Genomic DNA, 17,033 nt, shown 5'->3' with positions numbered 1-17,033 from the left:
TTTTTTCCCATTGAAAAAATTCTGAGGCACACCACCAGCAGAAAACTTAAAAAATTAAACTCAGCAGCCGATATTGACAATAAAAAGTCGATCTCGCAATTGTTTGATATGAATTCAAACCATAACCAAACATGCATCACTGTAGCTCTTGTCTCAAAGTAGGTGTACTGTCACCACCTGTCACATCACACCGTGACTTATTTGGAGTTTTTTGGTGTTTTCCTGTGTGTAGTGTTTGAGTTCTTGTCTTATGCTCCTATTTTGTTCTTGATTGTCTGTTTTTGAAACACAAATGTAACAATTGTTGATATAATTCTAATTGAAAACAGAAATATGTATCAAATGTACTGAGAAAATATGCTATTAGAAACAGTACCAACATGTGGCAAGTGTAAATACTATGATAACCATAGAACCATAAAATAATCTAATTGCAGCATTTTTTAAATGTAGTTTTGTAAAAGTTGAACCTTTATTTTTACTTCCGTATGCTTGGTTAGAACAAATCTTTTAAAAAATAAGAAAAAAAATTGCTGCTCAATTCTGCAAGTTTATTCGATTTCTGCACTTAAATGTATTAAGATTCAATAAAGAACACCTGGTTTGAGACTTGTATGTTTTTCTTGTTTAGCAATTTTACTTCGAGTAGAATTAAAAAAATAAATAGTACCGTAGTTATCGTTCTACTTCTGAACATGGGAAATAGTCTGGCTTCTCAGTATATGAGTGTAATAAATATAGTACTGAAAAATACAGCAATATTTATTGTATAGTTAAAAAAAAAAAAAAGGCATACAATGAGAAAAGGTTACACTTCTTGATCTTCATCGGCACAACTATGTAAAAGCAGGAAGCATACACAAAAAAAGAGGAACTGGTCCGGTGTGTTGTATTTGGTCAGCGTATGACTCGCCGCTGGTGTTGATAAAACTGTCTTTAACCTTCTTGCGCAATCAGCTTATGCTGTGTCAGCATCACGATCTCCTCCATCACTTCCGGTTTCAAGATGTCCTTCACCTGCAGAGACGCACGTACATCACATGAGACTAACAGAATAAAAACGACATGCTCTTATGTCTTCTAAATGGAAGTAGAATTGTATCACATCAACTTATATATATATATATATATATATATATATATATATATATATATCAATATGACATTAATACATGTGCATATATTAATAAATATACAAATACAAATTTCACATAAAAATAATTTGTATAAATAAACACATTTGTAAATATATTTCTGAGATTTGAAAATATATACAAATAAAATGTATAAATAAAAAAATGTGACATAGAAATAAATCAAGAATTTGTATAAACAAACGTGTATTTGTAAATATATTTTTGAGATTTGAATATAAATATGCTTGATTTTGTATTTGTATTGAATTTGCATATGTGGATCACTTTTTTGCTTTTGTGTCGATGGGACATTCCTCCCACAAACAAGATGCACAAATAAATGTGACCTACACACTCCCCTGAACAACCAGCAGAGGGCACTGCAGCCAGAGCGGTCTGGGTCACAGAACATTATATGCATTATATGCAAAATGCCCGGAGTTCTCTGCACAAAAACAATCCAATCCAAGCTCGTTAACGTTGTATTAGCTAATGCTAATCTATCCAGTTAATCTGAAAGGCCGTGTTAGCTGCTTATTTTATTGTATCAATGCTGTTTAATGACCTTGTCTTGATGTAGATACTGATCTCTTACCAGTGCAATGTGAGTCAAATCATACCAAAAGTCATGACGTAATATGACCCTCCCTAGTGTGCCTCTGATTGGCTCGCCAGTTGTCAGACCATGTCTGCACGCTCTGGCTGCAGTGCCCTCTGTTGGTTGTTCAGGGGAGTGTGTAGGTCACATTTATTTGTGCATCTGGTTTGTCTCATCGACACAAAAGCAAAAAAGCGATCCACATATGCAAATTCAATACAAATGTTGTGTTACGGTGTGGATGTTCTCCTGAAATGTGTTTGTCATTCTTGTTTGGTGTGGGTTCACAGTGTGGCGCATATTTGTAACAGTGTTAAAGTTGTTTATACGGCCACCCTCAGTGTGACCTGTGTGGCTGTTGACCAAGTATGCGTTGCATTCGCCTGTGTGTGTGAAAAGACGTAGATATTATGTGATTGAGCCGGCATGCGAAGGCAGTGCCTTTAAGGTTTATTGGCACTCTGTACTTCTCCCTACGTCCGTGTACAAAACGGCGTTTTAAAAAGTCATACATTTTACTATTTGAAACCGATACCGATAATTTCCGATATTACATTTTAAAGCATTTATCGGCCGATAATATCGGCAGTCCGATATTATCGGACATCTCTAATAAATTATATATACACACACAGAATGGAACTTCAGTTTTTTACTGAATGGGACACCAAAAATGCACATTAAAATAAAGAAAGCGGGATTTACAATATTAACTATGAACAATAAAACACTGAATATTAACAACATACGAACATCACTCCTCTTTTACTTCTCAGTCCAGCTCCTCCATAGACATCTTTTACAATCCAGCAAAACACAACAAAATGTAACAAACAGCAAAGGGTAATGAACACCTACAATATGACATCTTATCACTTTTATTCAGAAACTTGTTGTAAAAATCTGCTTCCGCATCTGTTTGACCCACGCGTTTCGGGCTGGCTGCTCTGAAAACAAACCCCACCCACTCTGCTTTGTTCCTTGTCGGAGCTGCTGTGACGTAGATTACCGTAATAACTCCTATAACACCCAAAAGCGCAGATTTCAACGATTGAAATACTTTCTATAGTTCATTTAAAAACAGCACTGCACATTAGAGATGTCCGATAATGGCTTTTTTGCCGATATCCGATATTGTCCAACTCTTAATTATCGATTCCGATATCAACCGATACCGATATATACAGTCGTGGAATTAACACATTATTATGCCTAATTTTGTTGTGATGCCCCGCTGGACGCATTAAACAATGTAACAAGGTTTTCCAAAATAAATCAACTCAAGTTATGGAAAAAAATGCCAACATGGCACTGCCATATTTATTATTGAAGTCACAAAGTGCATTATTTTTTTTTAACATGCCTCAAAACAGCAGCTTGGAATTTGAGACATGCTCTCCCTGAGAGAGCATGAGGACGTTGAGGTGGTTAGGGGGTAGCGGGGGGTGTATATTGTAGCGTCTCGGAAGAGTTAGTGCAGCAAGGGGTTCTGGGTATTTGTTCTGTTGTGTTACGGTGCAGATGTTCTCCCGAAATGTGTTTGTCATTCTTGTTTGGTGTGGGTTCACAGTGTGGTGCATATTTGTAACAGTGTTAAAGTTGTTTATACGGCCACCCTCAGTGTGACCTGTATGGCTGTTGACCAAGTATGCCTTGCATTCACTTGTGTGTGTGAAAAGCCGCAAATATTATGTGACTGGGACGGAAAGGAAGTGCCTTTAAGGCACGCCCCCAATATTGTTGTCTGGGTGGAAATCAGGAGAAATTCGGGAGAATGGTTTCCCCGGGAGATTTTCGGGAGAGGCACTGAAATTCGGGAGTCTCCCGGAAAAATCGGGAGAGTTGGCAAGTATAACTGGGAGACGCAACTGCTCTGTACTTCTCCCTACGTCCGTGTACCACTTCGTACAGCGGCGTTTTAAAAAGCCATTAATGTTACTTTTTGAAACTGATAACGATCATTTCCGATGTTACATTTTAAAGCATTTATCGGCCGATAATATCGGCAGTCCGATATTATCGGACATCTCTAATTGAAACACTTTCTATAGTTCAATACTTACGGTCATTTAAAAACTGCACTGCACATCATAATGGCTTTGACAGTTTGGATGTTAAAGGGGAACATTATCACAATTTCAGAAGGGTTAAAACCATTAAAAATCAGTTCCAAGTGGCTTATTTTATTTTTCAAAGTTTTTTTCAAAATTTTACCCATCACGCAATATCCCTAAAAAAAGCTTCAAAGTGGCTGATTTTAACCATCGTTATAAACACCCGTCCATTTTCCTGTGACGTCACATAGTGAAGCCAACACAAACAAACATGGCGCATAGAACAGCAAGCTATAGCGACATTAGCTCGGATTCAGACTCGGATTTCAGCGGCTTAAGCGATTCAACAGATTACGCATGTATTGAAACGGATGGTTGTAGTGTGGAGGGAGGTAGCGAAAACGAAATTGAAGAAGAAACTGAAGCTATTGAGCCATGTCGGTTTGAACCGTATGCAAGCGAAACCGACGAAAACGACACGACAGCCAGCGACACGGGAGAAAGCGAGGACGAATTCGGCGATCGCCTTCTAACCAACGATTGGTATGTGTTTGTTTGGCATTAAAGGAAACTAACAACTATGAACTAGGTTTACAGCATATGAAATACATTTGGCAACAACATGCACTTTGAGAGTGCAGACAGCCCTATCTTCATCAATTAATATATTCTGTAGACATACCCTCATCCGCGCTCTTTTCCTGAAAGCTGATCTGTCCAGTTTTGGAGTTGATGTCAGCAGGCCAGGGAAGCTAGGGTCGATATTCTTCTCTTGATCATCTTCGGTGGCATAAGGGACGGTGTGAGTCAAGACATCCAGGGGGTTTAGCTCGCTCGTCTGCGGGAACAAACTGCCGCCATTGCTTGCCGTGCTACCGAGGTCCTTTGTCCCTGAATTGCTCACACACTCCGGCAGATTCAATGGGGGTCTGGCGGCAGATTTCTTTGACTTTATCGTTGGAAATGCATCTGCTTTGAGTGTCGCAGGATATCCACACATTCTTGCCATCTCTGTCGTAGCATAGCTTTCGTCGGTAAAGTGTGCGGAACAAACGTCCAATTTCTTGCCACTTTCGCATCTTTGGGCCACTGGTGCAACTTGAATCCGTCCCTGTTCGTGTTGTTACACCCTCCGACAACACACCGACGAGGCATGATGTCTCCGAGGTACGGAAAACAGTCGAAAAAAAACCGGAAAATAACAGAGCTGATTTGACTCGGTGTTTGAGAAAATGGCGGATTGCTTCCCGTTGTGACGTCATCGCTCCGAGAGCGAATAATAGAAAGGCGTTTAATTCACCAAAATTCACCCATTTAGAGTTCGGAAATCGGTTAAAAAAAAAAAAGGTCTTTTTTCTGCAACATCAAGGTATATATTGACGCTTACATAGGTCTGGTGATAATGTTCCCCTTTAAAGGTCTAAAAAAATGATGTCGAACGTCCGGCGGGCCGGATTGAAAATCTTAATGGGTCGTATTTTGCCTAAGTCTGCTCAAGTGTGACAAAAAAGGCAAAAAAGCAAGGCAAAAGCACCCCCAACCCATGCTGCTTCCCACCTGATGTTGAAGCGAGGATTCATAGCAGTAGAGAACGCTGGTGTCGAACAGGAGGACCTTGTGTGCAGCCAAGGCCAGCAGGCAGTTCCTCAAGCGCGAGATCACCTCCCGGTCAGACAAAGTGACAGGCTGAGACACAAACCAGACATGATAAGCGCACACACGCACCAGAATGAGTGAATACAAGACTCAAAATAACACCTCGATGCTGGTGTAGAAGCCCCCGGCCTCCTCTTCCTGCTGTCCCGGCGTGGGGTAAAGCCACACAAAGCCGTTATTGCCCAGGATGATGGAGGCGCCGCACGGGAGGTTGTGGAAATGTGTCTTCTGACGCTTGATGAGGGACGGAGAAAGCTGGACCAGGACGCCCTGACCCAGCTGCAGTCCAACGAGGGCAGTGTTAGGAAATGTGGAGTCGTCCGCTTCCCGTCAGACGATCGACTTACTTTGCCGTACTTCAAGCTGCGGGTGTGAAGCGACAACGCTCCATCGGAGAAGACGGACTGCACCTCCGCCTAAAACGTACACAAAGTGAGGAATACAAAACAAACATGAAAAAATGCCATAAAGCAATGGTCTTCAACAGAGATACTGCAATTTGTCCACAAATGTAAAAGTCTTTAAAGGGAAACATTATCACCAGACCTATGTAAGCGTCAATATAAACCTTGATGTTGCAGAAAAAAGACCATATATTTTTTTTACCGATTTCCCAACTCTAAATGGGTGAATTTTGGCGAATTAAACGCCTTTCTATTATTCGCTCTCGGAGCGATGACGTCACAACATGGCGTCACATCGGGAAGCAATCCGCCATTTTCACAAACACCGAGTCAAATCAGCTGTTATCTTCCGTTTTTTCGACTGTTTTCCGTACCTTGGAGACATCATGCCTCGTCGGTGTGTTGTCGGAGGGTGTAACAACACGAACAGGGACGGATTCAAGTTGCACCAGTGGCCCAAAGATGCAAAAGTGGCAAGAAATTGGACGTTTGTTTCGCACACTTTTACCGACGAAAGCTATGCTACGACAGAGATGGCAAGAATGTGTGGATATCCTGCGACACTCAAAGCAGATGCATTTCCAACGATAAAGTCAAAGAAATCTGCCGCCAGACCCTCATTGAATCTGCCGGAGTGTGTGAGCAATTCAGGGACAAAGGACCTCGGTAGCACGGCAAGCAATGGCGGCAGTTTGTTCCCGCAGACGAGCGAGCTAAACCCCCTATCGACCCTAGCTTCCCTGGCCTGCTGACATCAACTCCAAAACTGGACAGATCAGCTTTCAGGAAAAGAGCGCGGATGAGGGTATGTCTACAGAATATATTAATTGATGAAAATTGGGCTGTCTGCACTCTCAAAGTGCATGTTGTTGCCAAATGTATTTCATATGCTGTAAACCTAGTTCATAATTGTTAGTTTCCTTTAATGCCAAACAAACACATACCAATCGTTGGTTAGAAGGCGATCGCCGAATTCGTCCTCGCTTTCTCCCGTGTCGCTGGCTGTCGTGTCGTTTTCGTCGGTTTCGCTTGCATACGGTTCAAACTGATATGGCTCAATATCTTCAGTTTCTTCTTCAATTTCGTTTTCGCTACCTGCCTCCACACTACAACCATCCGTTTCAATACATTCGTAATCTGTTGAATCGCTTAAGCCGCTGAAATCCGAGTCTGAATCCGAGCTAATGTCGCTATAGCTTGCTGTTCTTTCCGCCATGTTTGTTTGTGTTGGCTTCACTATGTGACGTCACAGGAAAATGGACGGGTGTTTATAACGATGGTTAAAATCAGGCACTTTGAAGCTTTTTTTAGGGATATTGCGTGACGGGTAAAATTTTGAAAAAAACTTCGAAAAATATAATAAGCCACTGGGAACTGATTTTTAATGGTTTTAACCCTTTGAAATTGTGATAATGTTCCCCTTTAAATACACATGAACATTAGGCAAACACACTCATGTAGTCCAATGTGAATAAATAATATATTACATGAATATCTAATTATATTATTATAGTAATGTTAGCATTTAAGATAGCTAGCGACTAGCGCTCTAGTTGTCAGCTTGCGATTAGCTCTCTAGTTGCCAGCTAAGGGTTAGCACTTTGCCAGCTCGCAATTAACACGTTGATTGTCAACTAGCGATTAATGCCCTAGTGGTCAGCTAGCAATAAATGCCCTAGCTGTCAGCTCGCGATTAGCACTCTAGCTGCCAGCTAGAGATAAGCACTCTAGCTGCCAGCTAGCAATCAATGCTTTAGTTACTAGCGAGCAATCAGTGCTGTATTTACCAGCTGGCGATCAGCGCTGTAGTTGGCAGCTACAAATACCACAATAGTTGCTTTTGGGAAAATAGCAGGCTAGTTACCAGCTAGCGATTAGTGCGCTAGTTGCTAGCTGGCGATTAACATGCTGGTTGTCTTTAAATACACGTGAACATTGGGCAAAAAACACTCATGTAGTCGAATGTGAATAAATAATATATTACATGAATATCTAATTATATTAATGTTAGCATTTAAGATAGCTAGCGACTAGCGCTCTCGTTGCCAGCTGAGGGTTAGCACTTTGGCAGCTAGCAATTAGCGCCGTATTTGCCAGTTAGCAATTAGCACTCTAGTAGCCAGCTAGCGATTAGCACTCTAGTTGCCAGCCAGCAATCAATGCTTTAGTTACAAGCGAGCAATCAGTGTAGTTGGCAGCTAGCAAATACCGCAATAGTTGCTATTGAGCAAATAGCATGCTAGTTACCAGCTGGCGATTAGTGCGCTTGTAGCTAGCTGGCGATTAACATGCTAGTTGTCTTTAGATACACATGAACATTGGGCAACAACACTCATGTAGTCGAATGTGAATAAATATTACATGAATATCTACTTATACTCAGGTTAAAATTTAAAATAGCTAATGATTAGCGCTTTGCCAGCTAGCTATCATCTCCCAAGTTGTCAGCTTGCTATTAATGCCCTAGTTGTCAGTTTGCGATTAGCACTCTCGTTGCCAGCTAGCAATCAACGCTGTACCCCCAAACCCTCCACACGACACCTCCGCTCCGGACAGGCTAACCTCCTCCAACCTCCGAGGACAAAGCTACGAACAATGGGAGACCGGGCTTTCTGCTCCGCCGCTCCCAGTCTGTGGAACGCTCTCCCTGACCACCTGAGGGCACCACAGACTGTGGATGCTTTTAAAAAAGGCTTAAAAACCCTTCTTTTTAAAAAAGCCTTTTTTTTTTTTTAAATACATGCATACTAGTTTTAGCTATTTGGCTGTTCTAGTTTTATTTATTTTTTATTATCTTTTTATTTTTTAATACACTGTAGCACCTTGAGGTTGTTTACTCAATGTAAAGTACTTTTTACAAATAAAATCTATTATTATTATTATTATTATTAGTTGCTAGCTAGCGTTTACTAGTTACCAGCTAGCGATTAGCATGCCCTAGTTGTCAGCTCGCAATTAGCACTCTAGCTGCCAGCTAGCGATTAGCACTGTAGTTGCCAGATAGCAATCAAAGCTTTAGTTACAAACGACCAATCAGTGCTATCTAATTATATCATATTAATGTTAGCATTTAAGATAGCTAGCGACTCGCGCTCTCGTTGCCAGCTGAGGGTTAGCACTTTGGCAGCTAGCAATCAACGTGTTGTCAACTAGCAATTAGCGCCCTAGTTGTCAGCTAGCAATAAATGCCCTAGTTGCCGGATAGCAATTAGCACTCTAGTTGCCAGCTAGTAATCGATGCTTTAGTTACAAGCGAGCAATCAGCGCTCTCGTTGGCAGCTAGCGATTAGCTCCCTCGTTGTCAGCTCGCAATTAGCTCTTTAGCTGCCAGCTAGCGATTAGCACTCTAGTTGCCAGCTAACAATCAATACTTTAGTTACAAGCGAGCAATCAGTGCTGTGTTTACCAGCTGCCGATCAGCGCTCTGGTTGGCAGCTAGCAAATAGCGCACAAACTCATTTACAAGTACCTTTTAAACAATTATACTCTATTCTTGAATCGTTTGAATCTAGTAAGTTCTCAGCTAGCGATTAGCACGCTAGTTGCCAGCTCGCCATTAGCGGCAGAATACTGTTATTTGCATAGCGTTAGTATTTCACCATACACAAGGTACATTTAGGACCAGTTTAACGTAAAATACAATCATTAGGGATGTCCGATAATGGCTTTTTGCCGATATCCGATATTCCGATATTGTCCAATTCTTTAATTACCGATACCAACCGATATATACAGTCGTGGAATTAACACATTATTATGCCTGATTTGGACAACCAGATATGGTGAAGATAAGGTACTTTAAAAAAAATAAAATAAAATAAAATAAGATAAATAAATTAAAAACATTTTCTTGAATAAAAAATAAAGTAAAACAATATAAAAACAGTTACATAGAAACCAGTAATGAATGAAAATTAGTCAAATTAACTGTTAAAGGTTAGTACTATTAGTGGACCAGCAGCACGCACAATCATGTGTGCTTACGGACGTATCCCTGCAGACTGTATTGATATATATTGATATATAATGTAGGAACCAGAATATTAATAAAAGAAAGAAACAACCCTTTTTTGTGAATGAGTGTAAATGGGGGAGGAAGGTTTTTTGGGTTGGTGCACTAATTGTAAGTGTATCTTGTGTTTTTTATATTGATTTAATTTATAAAAAAACAAAAAAAACAAAAAACTGATACCGATAATTAAAAAACCGATACCTATAATTTCCGATATTACATTTTAACGCATTTATCGGGCATCTCTAACAATCATCATTTTTCAACAAGATACACAAGTAAGTTGATGACCCCCTGGTGTGAAGAAGACTTACACTGATGAGGTCACCCTCTTGGAGATACTCCCTCATGGTGAGCTCGTCTTCCGCTGATCTTCTCCTCTGCAAAACAGCAAAATATCCTCAAGACTGCTCCCACTGGTGGACATCTTCTGCCTTTCTACTTACCAGCTCCCCCCCGGGCAGGTTGACAGAGGACAATAAGAGGACCGAGTCCAATCGGGAGTTTGTCTCCACCTTCCATCGCTTCTGTTGTACCTAAAAAATAGCAAGCAAGCATGCAGTCAATGCATATTGATTATTAAACACCTGTCGGTCTTACCTCTGTAATTCTACCAACCACCACGTCACCAACCTCACCGTTAAACCTGCGATATCACAACAATAAAGTCATAAATACAGCTTTTTCAGTACTCATCACCATGCATTACCTACAGTGTCCAACAGGGGGGCAAACGCACAGCAACGTCCAAATGATGATCAGATTAAAAAATGCATTGGTAAAATACTAGGGGTGTAACGAGTGATCGATATATAGATTTATAGCGCTTAATGTCAAGTATATCATTCTGTCATCAACACTTTTGCCTTGCAAGAGTACTTTTATGGATAGTTTCCTTTTTAATATTTACTAATAATTAGAGATGTCCGATAATGGCTTTTTTGCCGATATCCGATATTCCGATATTGTCCAACTCTTAATTACAGATTCCGACATCAACCGATACCGATATATACAGTCGTGGAATTAACACATTATTATGCCTAATTTTGTTGTGATGCCCCGCTGGATGCATTAAACAATGTAACAAGGTTTTCCAAAATAAGTCAACTCAAGTTATGGAAAAAAGTGCCAACATGGCACTGCCATATTTATCATTGAAGTCACAAAGTGCATTATTTTTTATAACATGCCTCAAAACAGCAACTTGAAATTTGGGACATTCTCTCCCTGAGATAGCATGAGGAGGTTGAGGTGGGCGGGGTTGGGGGGGCCGGGGTTGAGGTGTGTGTGTGTGTGTGGGGGGGAGTTGCGGGGGGTGTTTATTGTAGCGTCCCGGAAGAGTTAGTGCTGCAAGAGGTTCTGGGTATTTGTTCTGTTGTGTTAATGTTGTGTTACGGTGCGGATGTTCTCCCGAAATGTGTTTGTCATTCTTGTTTTGTGTGGGTTCACAGTGTAGCGCATATTTGTAACAGTGTTAAAGTTGTTTATACGGCCACCCTCAGTGTGACATGTATGGCTGTTGACCAAGTATGCTTTGCATTCACTTGTGTGAAAAGCCGTAGATATTATGTGATTGGGACGGCATGCAAAGGCAGTGCCTTTAAGGTACGCCCCCATTATTGTTGTCTGGGTGGATATCGGGAGAAATTCAGGAGAATGGTTGCCCCGGGAGATTTTCGGGAGAGGCACTGAAATTCGGGAGTCTCTCGGGAAAATCGGGAGGGTTGGCAAGTTTGACTGGGAGACGCAACTGCTCTGTACTTCTCCCTACGTCCGTGTACCACTCCGTACAGCGGCGTTTTAAAAAGTCATACATTTTACTTTTTGAAACCGATACCAATAATATCCAATGTTACACTTTAAAGCATTTATCGGCTGATAATATCGGCAGTCCGATATTATCGGACATCTCTATTTTTAACCATCTAAAATTGCTCTTTGAGTGCATTAGGAAACATATGTTTAATGTATTGTAAGACTTTCTGTTAAAATAAAGACAATATTGACATTTTCTGTAGTTCCCTTTATTTTGAAAAGCATCGAAAAGTATCGATATACATTATGGTACCGATACCAAATTATTGGTATCGGGACAACCCTAAAACAGCCTTAAGCACTTTCTAATTTAATTGATTTAATCGATTAATCGTGGCAGCTCTATCACCAATACAATGTTTACAAAACTATTTACTGGAGATGTCCGATTATATCGGACTGCCGATATTATCGGCTGATAAATGCTTTAAAATGTAATATCGGAAATTATCGGTTTCAAAAAGTAAAACTTATGACTTTTTAAAACGCCGCTGTGTACACGGACGTAGGGAGTAGTACAGAGCGCCATCCATCCATCCATCCATTTCCTACCGCTTATTCCCTTTGGGTCGCGGGGGGCGCTGGAGCCTATCTCAGCTACAATCGGGCGGAAGGCGGTGTACACCCTGGACAAGTCGCCAACTCATCGCAGGGCCAACACAGATAGACAGACAACATTCACACTCACATTCACACACTAGGGCCAATTTAGTGTTGCCAATCAACCTATCCCCAGGTGCATGTCTTTGGAGGTGGGAGGAAGCCGGAGTACCCGGAGGGAACCCACGCAGTCACGGGGAGAACATGCAAACTCCACACAGAAAGATCCCGAGCCCGGGATTGAACCCAAGACTACTCAGGACCTTCGTATTGTGAGGCAGATGCACTAACCCCTCTACCACCGTGCTGCCCTACAGAGCGCCAATAAACCTTAAAGGCACTGCCTTTGCATGCCGGCCCAACCACATAATATCTACGGCTTTTCACACACACAAGTGAATGCATGCATACTTGGTCAACAGCCATACAGGTCACACTGAGGGTGGCCGTATAAACAACTTTAACACTGCTACAAATATGCGCCACATTGTCAACCCACACCAAACAAGAATGACAAAACACATTTCGGGAGAACATCTGCACCGTAACACAACATAAACACAACAGAACAAATACCCAGAACCCCTTGCAGCACGAACTCTTCCGGGACGCTACAATATCCACCCCCACCTCCTCAACCCCGCTGCTGTTTTGAGGCATGTTTAAAAAAATAATGCACTTTGTGACTTCAATAATAAATATGGCAGTGCCATGTTGGCAATTTTTTCCATAACTTGAGTTGATTTATTTAGGAAAATGTTTAATGCATCCAGCAGGGCATCACAACAAACTTAAGCATAATAATGTGTTAATTCCACGACTGTATATATCGGTATCAGTTGATATCGGAATCGGTAATTAAGAGTTGGACAATATCGGATATCGGCAAAAAAAGCCATTATCGGACATCTCTAGATTTAATGCTTTTTCCGTGCTGCGCGTTCGCCCTTCTCGGCCACCGTACTCACCTGGTCTTGAGCGGCTTCACACAGATGAGCTTGTCCACTCGCTGCACCTCCCCAGCCACAGAAGCTGTCAGTTTCTCCTCGTCGACATAAGTGCCATGACCCCTACAATAAACCACCATTTTATTCATTTCAATTTTAACCGTACATACAGTGTAATATGCTACATGACACAGGTGTGTAACTTGTATGTGTCTTTTGTGCTGTATTAGAGATCGCTTTTGTGTACATTTGTATTGTACCCGTAGTGTTTTATTTTGACAGCGTTAAAGGAAGTTGCAATGCATGATGGGAAACTAGTGAGTCCCAATTAACATAGTCAATATTATGTTTTCAGCTCTCATACGCTTCAGAAAGCCATGTCTGTAAGTTAGTGATGGGTCCGGCAACACCGATGCATCGGCGCATGCGTCGAGCTCAAAGAGCGAAACCCTGTGTCGGTGCGCGTACCGCTTTTAGAAAGTCACGTGACCGATCATGAGCTGTTTTGGTCACGTGACCGATACGCGAACTGTGTCGCACTGACGCCTCCTCTGTGCGGCTCTTTTCTACAGCCGGAGAAATAATAACTAAGAAGAGAAAGCGTCTAAAATTGAATACGTTGGAAAAACTGTTTTTTTTTTTAATAAAAATGTGTAAAAAAAAAATAATAATAATTTCCAGGTCCACAAGCATCCTCATTCACAACACGTTCTCTTAGATTTCCATGTTATGATACATGTTCACATTATTTATTGACTGTATCTAAAAAAGACAAAAAATATATTTTTATTTAAATGAAGTTATGAAATAATCCTAAATGAAATACAATGACTTGGTTTATATTATTGTATATACTAGGTCAGTGGTTCTCAACCTTTTTTTCAGCAATGTACCCCCTGTGATTTTTTTTTAATTCAAGTACCCCCTAATCAGAGCAAAGCATTTTTGGTTGAAAAAAAAAAAGATGAAGTAAAATACAGCACTATGTCATCAGTTTCTGATTTATTAAATTGTATTACAGTGCAAAATATTGCTCATTTGTAGTGGTCTTTCTTGAACTGTTTGGAAAAAAAGATATAAAAATAGCTAAAAACTTGTTGAAAAATAAACAAGTGATTCAATTATAAATAAAGATTTCTACACCTAGAAGTAATAATCAACTTAAAGTGCCCTCTTTGGGGGATTGTAATAGAGATCCATCTGGATTCATGAACTTAATTCTAAACATTTCTTCACAAAAAAAAAAATCTTTAACATCAATATTTATGGAACATGTCCACAAAAAATCTAGCTGTCAACACTGAATATTGCATTGTTGCATTTCTTTTCACAGTTCTTTTTAGTGACAAACCTGAGCTTGTGCTTCACTGAGTTTATGAACTTACATTCATATTTTGTTGAAGTATTATTCAATAAATATATTTATAAAGGATTTTTGAATTGTTGCTATTTTTAGAATATTTTTAAAAAAATCTCACGTACCCCTTGGCATACCTTCAAGTACACCCAGGGGTACGCGTACCCCCATTTGAGAACCACTGTACTAGGTCATAAAATCAGTGTCAGTTGAGTCGGTCCATAGGTTGCCTGTAGGGATTTTTAATGTCCAGCAGATGTCAGTATTTAGTGACACAGTATCGACACAGTATCAATACAGTTTTGCAATGTGTCGAAACGCTTCATGAGGCCTTTATTTTTTATTTTTACACAACTTTGCCACTTTTAGACAAATTATTTACTTACACTGTAAGTAAATAATTTGTCTAAAAGTGGCAAAGTTGTGGCAACTTTGCCACTTTTAGACAAATTATTTACTTACAGTGTAAGTAAATAATTTGTCTAAAAGTGGCAATGTTGTGTAAAAATAAAAAATAAATGGTACATAACAACACAGGAGCTAGCGTACGCAGCTAGGCTACATGCTAGCAGCTAGCACGGATGTGTAAGAAAAAGAGTAACCTACCGCATAAAACCAGAGTCTGAAGTTATCACATCACCAGGCACGACTAAATCGCTCCTCTCGCCGCTAGAAACGCATAAAGATACCGTTTTTCTAAAAGCTGGTAATCTCATGTCAGCCGCCATGCTTGCTATAATGTGTTTATGTTGCGTCGCTTTTTTTCTTCTTCGCCGTTTCCGGTGGTGGCAGCTATGGTATTTACAAATAGGTCGCCAACTAGCGGTTGGGTGTTGAATTGGAGCTTTATCGCAATAACAGTAACACCACGTAATAGTGTTGTATTATTACGGATGCCCTCAATAATATAAGACATGTATTTGACAATTAAAATGTTTTCAAAACGGTTAAATATGTCAAACACAATTATATATATTTAAAAAAAAACATAGTTCAATAGTTTGGATCACCAATTATGCTTTTAAAAGATCCAATGAGTGTTTTTTGTAGCAATTTATCACATTAAATGTATACATAGGCGCCGATCTACATTTTTGCCAGTGGGTCCTCGGTGTGTGTGTATTAGTGTACCAATATTTTGGTACCGGTACCAAAAGTATTTATGTTATGGTTTGTACTTTTCTAAATAAAGGGGACCACAAAAAAATAATTATTGGCTTTATTTTGACAAAAAAATCTTAGGGTACATTAAAAATATGTTTCTTACATAGCTCAGTTGGTAGAGTGGCCGTGCCAGCAAATTGAGGGTTCCAGGTTCGATCCCCGTTGCCGCCATCCTATAGTCACTGCCGCTGTGTCCTTGGGCAAGACTCTTTACCCACCTGCTCCCAGTGCCACCCACACTGGTTTAAATGGAACTTAGATATTGGCTTTCACTATGTAAAAGTGCTTTGAGTCACTAGAGAAAAGTGCTATATAAATATAATTCAATTCACTTAACTTATTGCAAGTTTGTCCTTAAATAAAATAGTGAACATATAAGACAACTTGTCTTTTAGTAGTAAGTAAGCAAACAAAAGCTCATAATTTAGTCTGCTGACATATACAGTAACATATTGTGTCATTTATCATTCTATTATTTTGTCAAAATTATTAAGGACAAGCGGTAGAAAATTAATTATTAATCTACTTGTTCATTTACTGTTAATATCTGCTTACTTTCTTTTTTAACATGTTCTATCTACACTTCTGTTAAAATGTAATAATCACTTATTCTTCTGTTGTTTGATGCTTTACATTAGTTTTGGATGATACCACAAATTTGGGCATCATTCCGATACCAAGTAGTTACAGGATCATACATTGGTCATATTCAAAGTCCTCATGTGTCTTTATAAACATAATTAAATTAAAAAAAAACCGAAATAACATTTTGTGATGTTAAAAAAAAATCGATGTAATTAACCATAGTAGTATCGACTAGATACGCTCCTGTACTTGGTATCATTACAGTGGATGTTAGGTGTAGATCCACCAATAGCGTTTGTTTATATTTGTCAGGTTCAAACACCGAACTATCTATTACACAAGACAAGAAGAAGGAATCAAGCAGAGACAGAGTTGAATTTTACTCATGAGGAGAGACATATTGGGCTGCACACTCAGTTACAGTTTCACCCTACGCTCTAAGGTACAGTCCCACGTGCTCCTCTAATTATTTGGGAGGTCCCTAGTCAACATCACTAGACACATTACATGATTATTGAGAATGGAAATGTGCTGACACTCGTGATTTCGCCCTGTCTCTGTCCTGTCCACGCCGAGGCACTCGATGTCTGTCCTTGGCTGTCAGCAGGCAGGGTCTGGAACCAAACTGCTGACAAGAGAAAACTCGCAAAGCAAAACCACAAGTTGTGTCTTTGCACAGATAGAAAAGTACAACTTCAGCAC

At 40.0% G+C, this 17,033-nt stretch overlaps 1 protein-coding gene across 1 annotated transcript; it reads right to left on the bottom strand.

Annotated features, from left to right (window-relative positions):
- Positions 1-785: 785 nt before the first annotated feature.
- Positions 786-15,379, bottom strand: exosc2 (exosome component 2). The gene is made up of 9 exons (XM_061927115.2): positions 15,189-15,379; positions 13,247-13,348; positions 10,461-10,506; positions 10,307-10,396; positions 10,175-10,240; positions 5,792-5,860; positions 5,547-5,723; positions 5,346-5,474; positions 786-1,017 (listed from the first exon to the last, which is right to left on the bottom strand). The coding sequence occupies exons 1-9, from the start codon at positions 15,308-15,310 to the stop codon at positions 937-939; spliced, it is 882 nt and encodes a 293-aa protein (XP_061783099.1). The 5' UTR covers positions 15,311-15,379; the 3' UTR covers positions 786-936.
- Between the last annotated feature and the right edge of the window lie 1,654 nt (positions 15,380-17,033).

The sequence above is a fragment of the Nerophis lumbriciformis genome, linkage group LG32 (assembly GCF_033978685.3).
Source record: "Nerophis lumbriciformis linkage group LG32, RoL_Nlum_v2.1, whole genome shotgun sequence".
Taxonomy (NCBI): Eukaryota; Metazoa; Chordata; class Actinopteri; order Syngnathiformes; family Syngnathidae; genus Nerophis; species Nerophis lumbriciformis.
Note: the sequence above shows the minus strand (reverse complement) of the source record. Positions and strands in the feature narration are given on the sequence as shown.